Consider the following 8,129-nt stretch of genomic DNA (forward strand, 5'->3'; position numbering starts at 1 on the left):
CACAATTTCTCGGACAACAAAGTGACATCCCAGATGTACTTCCATGTAAAACAAGAAAAGATTGTCCTCAAATTTAAAACTCTGGAACTTGCATGTCTTTTGCAATTTTTCAAAAATGTAAATAAGTAATCCCAATGATTAAAATTGTTGATGATTAATTTTCTATTTTTGAAATAATTGTAGGCAATAATTATTTCAGCTCTTGTTCATCTCTAAACCTAGACAAATACAACCCAAACGTGAATACATTATACCACCTGAGGTAACAGAAATTATTTTGTATTTTTGGTGAACCGACCCTTTAACAGAAAAGCTCAACATTTTGGGATATATGCTAATTATGTTATCTGGCAGAGAGAATTTATGAGAAATCTATAAGTCTAAACAATATGATATTTATTAATTTTGCCTTAGAACAGAGAAGAACTTAATCTTTGGAGTCATCCTTGGTGCACCCAGACTGCACAAATTGGGAACCACTGGAATATACATCTTTTTAATAATCAGCATTTTCAACATTGGACTAAGCAAGAACATAATATTTCCTACTATATATTACACAAAAGAACATTCATATGAAAGCAAACCTGTATCCCTATTGGATTTGGCTGGCGCCAGGCTGGCAGCAGCTGAGCTTTTCCTTGGACAGGTAGAGCATCGGCTGAATGCTGCTGCTGAAGTCCATCAAGCCGAATGCGATATAGTGAATGTAGCAAAGAAACACGTCAGGAGAGAAGTAGGACTTGAAGGGAAACAGTGCGACAGGTGGGAAGTAGTTGAACACTATGATGGCCAGGATGATGAGAACCATCTTGAAGGCTCTCTTCTTCACGGGATGCATCTCATCTCTGCCAGGCCCAGACTGCCTCAGCACCCAGAGAATCGCAATGTTGCAGAACACCATGAAGGCGAACGCTGCGAGAATCATCACCGTAAAGGCCTTATCAAAGTTTTTAATGTTGCCAACACATTTAGCAGTGGCGTAGGCCAGAATGATTAGCCAGACTATGATGGCCAGGACTGCTCTGTGGTGACGGTCCTTGAGCTCGGTGAAGGTGATGGGGTGGACCACGGCCATGTAGCGGTCCAGGCAGATGCAGGAAAGGAAGAGAGGCGAGTAGTCTTTGATGCCGTAGAAGAAGCGCAGGACGTACCAGGTGCTGGTGGTGGTGAGGAAGACTATGTTGGCCAGCTCAAGTGGAGGGATGAGACAGAAGAGTGTGTCTAAAATCGCCAGATGAAGGATGAAGATATCTGAAGTGGAGGAGTCCCCCTTGTTCTTGTGGATGAGCCACAGCACCATGAGGTTGGCCGGGATGCCCAGGAACATGTTGATGAACTGCAGGCCCAGGTACCAAATGATAACAGCAGGCATGTCTTGGCAACACTCATACACTGTCTTCTCACAGACTGTGGAGTTGTTAAAAAGCGCCATCACAGCAGGATCAGAAGACACCAGCCGGAGGAACCAAGATCTTTAGACAAACACATAACATGTTCAGTTGTTAGATACAATACTGTATAGCAGGGGTCTCAAACTCAATTTACCTGGGGGCCGCTGGAGGCAGAGTCTGGGTGAGGCTGGGCCGCATCAGGTTTTCCACAAGAAAAGCTTTGTTAAAAAAATTCCAATCTTCTCAAATCTCTTTATTTTTATTATTTATATTCTTTTATCCCGCCGCGTACGAATCACTTTGATTTACTTTGTCAGAGAGAGAGACCTCATATTAACTCTCTAAGTGCCATTGACGTGTATGTATAAATATATATATATATTCATATTCATATTCATTCTAGGGGGGTCCGGGGGTATACCCCCCCAGGGAAATAATTGAAAAATAAACCGTTAAATGGCACTTTCTGGAGAGTTTTGGAGAAATTGAGTATTACATATGTGCAAAACTGCAAGGTTAAGAGCCTATACTCTGCATTGTTGTAGTATCAACAGGTATTAGGGCATTTAGCATTTGCATTACTGTTAATTAGTCATCACTTGATTACACATTGTATTACCTTGTTATGATATAAGAAGTGACCCATACAATGTGCCAAACATAATGTGCCACATGAAGAGTGCAGCATATGACAGTAGCAACAGCTGAGAAGATTTGGGTCTGTGGTGACCAGGTCCACCTCACACAAACTTCTTCTCCAATTCTCTCTCTTTACTTACACACACACACACACACACACGCGCGCGCGGCACCGAGTGGGGCTCTCTGATGCTCGGAGGCGAGCCGTGGCCGGCTCGGAGCCCTGCCGCTGGCGGAGATGCGACAGTGAGGACTGGTTCAACGGCTTGGTCAGCGACATGAACTCGTAGCGGCCGGTGGAGGTTGCGAACGGGGTTTTTAGCTTTATGAGAAGGCATTTTATCTGTTAATCCTACCGACGGAGACACTTTGGCGTTATGTAGTTGACCCGCGGTGGTGAAATGTCTGCAGTTCTGGGCGGGTTGTTGCCGTGTTCTGATTGTTCTCATCTCAGCTCCGCCGAGACAAAATAGACATGCCATTTAAAAAAAAAGTAATTTATTCATGTATCATCATCATTCAAATATCATGTTTTCAAAAGCATCACTTTCATCCATTTTTTTGTGACTTATTTAGACTGCAAGCAGGCACATCTGGACAAACTAGCAGGCTTATGTGCCGGAGCTGAACCCCGGAGAGCCCCGGCCCAATTTAACCCCTCGTTATATATATATAACGAGAGCTAAATAAATGTATATACATTTATATACATATATATAGGCTACGTATAATGTCCTGGGCAGCAACTTAAAATAAGTGAAGTGTTGTGAACGCAGCGCGCTGGGACGAATGTCCGCATGTGCCCAATAGAAACGAGGCAGCCAGCCAGGCACAGAAGAAAACACTCAATGGCAACCTGATGGCAACGCGGCTGTAACTTTCACTCATTGAGGAATGTTTTTCTGCTTGCATCAAGCCCGGCCGATGTCCCGCCCCCGAGAGCCATATACCCCACCGTGATTGGTGGGTTCGTTCAGCTCCGCACACAACAAAGTAAAGTACCATACATATCAAACTCGCGGGCCGCACTAACATTAAACTTTCATATTAAGGCGGGGGCCACAAACTATCGTCCCGCGGGCCGCGAGTTTGAGACCCCTGCTGTATAGTATTAAAACAGCCCAGTGAAGTGTCAGTTAGCTATTAGAGGAAGGTTAATAAAAAATGATACAACAGTCCGTTTATGAAACATGCAAATACGGTTGTGAATGGTTGCATTGATGCATTGGTAACTTGCTTTGCATGTTGTGTTTAACACCTCAATGTCTGTGATGTATTTTTGAAATGCAAGTGCAAAGTGACATAGTTTCGAAACTAGGCTGTTCAAGCGAAATCCTGTAAAGAAGCACCAGTCATTGAATATTGCCACATACACTGTTACATTTTTTTTTCGATTGCTAAACGACAGTGGCCACTACTGGAGTCACGTGCAAAACTCAAGCCACAGTCACTACCAACAGTCACCTGAGCTAAACAGTTCACATCATCTGCAAAACTCATTCAAAGCAACACAACTCTTAACACACGTCTCAAAACAGGCTCAGTGCAGCCAAACACTATGTACAGGCCTCACTGAGATAACACACACTGTCACTCAGAACACACTGAGGGTAAAAACACTAGTGTCAAACACCAATACACAAATTACAAACTTTCTCATCTTAGTTTGAACAATTTGAGTGACTTGACACTACTCAATAGTTTAAGGAAAATATATAGATTGTATAATATAGCAATTTTTACATAAGGTAGGCTAAACAAGAAGGAATGTAAATCAGCAGTTTTCTTCAATATAGTATTTTGTCTCTAGTAATTTATGGAATTACTGGAGAAAAAACATACGTAACAGTACCAAAGAATAGTGTGACTAATCCTGCCTCTCTCCAGCATCATGTGGCAAGTTTTTTTTCATCACATTGGATGTCTGCATCATCTCTAAATACAAATGAATGTGGTGTTTCCATTGCTTTCACCTCCATTACTTTCTGAAAAACAGTAACAACACAGTCTTACTATTGTAAAGATAGTGTTTTTCACTTTTTTTATAGCTGTGTACATAACCTCAGACATCTTACCTGGACATGTTGGTATCTTTGCTCTTTTACCTGTTTCTCTCAAACGGTACAGTGTATAATTGTTTCATTCTTATTTGGTGTTTGTATACAAAAAAAGACTTCCTGAGCTTTCTCTGTATAAATACCATATATGTTCACTAACTAGTCTAAAACAAGACACCTGCTTAGGCTTTCAGCTAAAATTGCAATCAGCAGTGTTTGATAGGCACCAGACTGAAATCTATTCTGTTTTGAATGTGTGGTTAACAGTTTTGACAGCAGTGTGTTAGCATTTGAACAAAGTTCTGTAAATCTACAGTGTTGTGCACGTTGTGGTTAAAGTCATGGGATAAGTGTGTAGAGTTTTGAAAACTGTGTTCAAGCAATGAGAAACACATTAGAGTTTGGTCCACATTAACTGCTGCTGTGCAGACTGTAGTTTGAGTTTTGCACATGTGACTCCAGTTGTGCCCACTGTCGTTTAGCAATCGAAAAAATAATAAATTTTAGGTCCAGCTTTGGCAGGAAGTGAACTGTGACTTGACTTTAAAAAAATATATATACTTCCCCTAATTACCTAAAAAAAACCTCCCTAAACTTATTGATCAAAACACCGTAGACAACAGTAAAACAATAAAAATTTAAGTCTAGGCATGCTCTTTTGGAAAATGTCATAAAGAAAAATGCATATTTTTGCAGCAAATGCACTGATCAAAAAGAGAAAAGGCAAACATATGATACTGTGGTATCAAACTATATTTCAGTCCGTATCAAAAGCTTTACTTTCTGTCAGAACAAAAGTTGAAACAATAAGAAAACAATGGCTTTCACTCAATGCATATACTGGAACTTGACAAACAAACCACACACTAAATTAATTTTGTTCTATGCAGTTTTGCATGGTAAGTGAAGCCTCTTACCTTGGACCGGTGCTTATCTGTCTACTGAACTTCCCCTCTGCCCTGAGCTGTCTCTGTCACACTGTCACACTTTGACTCTGCAGACTCCTCAACCCAGTTCCTCTCTTCACCCACATATGTATTAGTCAAAAGCGGCTTTATTAAAAAAAGAAAAGGCTCACGGAATTGTTTGCATGTCTTGCTACATGTTTACACCATGTCAACAGGCAGCCATTTTGCTGTCTCTTTATCTCAGGGTGACATGTAAATATGCAACCTGACTACAGAGGGCCTTGTCACCTTCAGAATCTGATAAAGTCTGCAGAATATTGCCGCTGTAAAAGACACGGCTACAGATGGAAGAACACTCCCAATACACAAGACATTTATGTAAAATTGCAGAATTTGAATTTAGAGGTCAGGAGTTACCATTCTGTGGTAACATGACACTCACCTGTTCAATGGGATACTGCAGCACCTTCCTAAAGTGACTGATGTCCCCACTCTCCACCGAATCCTTGTGTGACTCCTGTGTACATCTGTCCCAGTGTGAGCAAATCCTGAGCCCTCACCTCAAAATGAATGGAACACATCTTTTGGAAGATGACCCAACACTTCAGGGATCCTGATCCTCCAATCACAGCGTCAAGACAAGGGTGTGGAAGCTGAGGCTCTCCCCCTGGATGCCACAATGTCTTGTTTGGCCCCATGTACATCCATCACACTTTTAAAATTAAGAAATAAAATAATCATAAAACAAGGATGATGATAAATGAAACTTGTAGAAAATGAGTTTGGTGGGGGGCGGGGGGGGGGAGCAGAGAAATATAATCTAGGTTTGTGATAAGGACATGTTGTGGCAAGTCATCATCCATTCACACCGATTGGCAATGATGCAACAAACCAATGGTGCCTGACGGAAAATCGGCAGTAAACAACTGATGCAACAGTCCAGAAAATCACTTCTGATTCAATTCAGTGTAACGATGTGTAATATGTTACGTAAGGGCTGACACGTTTGGAGGTGTGATGTCCATCGGCGTGTTTGTGCTGCACCCAACATGCAGAACAGGGACGTGTACAGCATCTCTACTGAGGACTACAGATCAGATCACACCACAAATCACACTTACAGCATGTATTGTGTTTTTCTGAGTCTTAACTTGTTCATGGCATCTAAAGAGTTGTTTTTGAGGCTTATTGAATGACATGGTGAACAGGTTGACCTTAGGTTTACTCCTACTGTAACAGACAGTAAAAAGCAGGGGTGAGGGAAGTACTCAGAACATTTTCTTAAAAGTATAAGTAAGTAGACAATACCTATACCTACATATACAAAATACATAATTTTACTTAAGTATTAGCATCAAAATATACTTATAATAGCAAAAGTACTCATTTTGCAGAATGGCTCATTTCAGAATAACGTAACATATAATGGTATTATAATTATTGATGCATTAACATGCACCGGTTGAGGCGGGGCAAATTCTTTATATATATATATATATATATATATATATATATATATATATATATATATATATATTCTGAATAATATGATTTATGTCTTAAATATATTTTATATTCTTTATCTGAATCTGGAAAGTAACTACAGATCACTTCTTCAGTGTACTGCAGGTTGTGTTACAGTGTGTTGTTCCATGTGTGTTTCAGGCTGTTTGAACAGCTTAAAGAACCAACTGATGAAACTCAACCCAGGTTTGTTTACCTTTGCTGCGTGTATGTCTCTGAACTTGTTTGCATTGGTGTCAGGTTCACAGGAGCTGTCTCCCTCCTATAAGGTAGAAGATTCACACAGGTTTGTTAAATTCTGCATCAGAGCAGAAACACACACGCACACACACACACACACACAACAGCAGTAGCAGCAGCAGCAGCACACAGCTGCTTTTGCTCAAAAAGGCTCATTTCAGAGATCATTGCAGCTTCTTGAAGTTAAAATTTCAAATCACTGAATGTTTAATAAACAGCTAAACAAAATAAACAGTACTTTTTGCGTGTATAGAGCCAGCATATATTTACATGTAAATGGGTAAATTTAGGGTTTATTTTAACAAAACTGGAGTGGTGATACTTGAAAAAGTGGGAAGACAAAGCAATACAGCTATTAATTGTTTAATTTTGTTAAAAATGTGTCTTTTACGATGATGACTGGGTGGGTGACTAGGTGGGTTTGATGATGGTGATTTCGGGGCTGTTTTATGTTAAACAAAAAGCTTTCTCTTTATCAGAAAGGTCTATCTCTGTAGGGATCCTTTCCATAATGTTGTCAGACACTCTATCTGTATATAATAATCTGAGCCTGTTAGTGGCAAAAACAGCAGTGTGGTTAGTGTGTTTAGTGGACGCAAACTGACAGAGTGCATTTTACATTGCATCCCAGTTCGTGGGTGCTAGTTACAGCGTTCTTACTCAATACTGGACCACAGATTTCAAAAGATTTCAAAAGATTTTGGTTCACATTAGTCACTTAGACACCAATGCATGGGAAAATAGGGTCCAAGTTCAAAAAAACTGAAACACCATTAGGCAAATTAGCACATATTTTATTAAACAATGCCTCATGCAGAGCAAGTAGCAGCAGATCAAGCATCAATCATCACATCCATACATCTATTAAATAGATCCATCAAGACAATACAGTAATACAACAAAAAAAAACATACTAAAATTGGCATCTGAGCTATTTTTTCAGTTCCTGCTTAAAACCTCCTAAACTTCTGATCATCTTTAGATTTCCTGGCAACCTGTTCCGCAGGCTTGTTGCCAACAAATTAAGTCTAGGCATTGTTAAGAAATCTCTAAAAGACGTGATCGTTTGATTTCTGAGGAGTAAGGAGAGGCTGGGGTTGAATTGAAAGTTAAGCAAGAGGTTTAATGAACAACACAATGAAAACGACAGTCAAAACACAATCAAATATAAAACATGAAACACTGCCAGCAGCAGACTGCAAACATGCTTCCCCTGTCAGGTCACAGTTAGCAGCCATGCGACATGACAAAACAATACACTGTAAACAGCGGTCTTCAAAATGCTTCCCCTTGCGGGGTCACAGATTGAAGCCCCGAATCTTTCTCAGGATCAGAATTATATTTTTTTTTTTTTTTTTCTCTGGTTA

General features: G+C 40.2%; 1 protein-coding gene across 1 annotated transcript; it reads right to left on the reverse strand.

Annotated features, from left to right (window-relative positions):
- Positions 1–477: 477 nt before the first annotated feature.
- LOC120545796 (proteinase-activated receptor 3) lies at positions 478–5,043 on the reverse strand. The gene is made up of 2 exons (XM_039780382.1): positions 5,008–5,043; positions 478–1,475 (listed from the first exon to the last, which is right to left on the reverse strand). Exon 2 carries the CDS (start codon positions 1,433–1,435, stop codon positions 596–598), a length of 840 nt encoding a protein of 279 aa, XP_039636316.1. The 5' UTR covers positions 1,436–1,475; positions 5,008–5,043; the 3' UTR covers positions 478–595.
- Between the last annotated feature and the right edge of the window lie 3,086 nt (positions 5,044–8,129).

This window comes from Perca fluviatilis, chromosome 17 (genome assembly GCF_010015445.1).
Source record: "Perca fluviatilis chromosome 17, GENO_Pfluv_1.0, whole genome shotgun sequence".
NCBI lineage: Eukaryota > Metazoa > Chordata > Actinopteri > Perciformes > Percidae > Perca > Perca fluviatilis.

What these genes read in the sequence shown, in the direction of transcription:
- LOC120545796 (XM_039780382.1), bottom strand. Translation starts at nt 1,435, where the DNA reads ATGGCGCTTTTTAACAACTCCACAGTCTGTGAGAAGACAGTGTATGAG.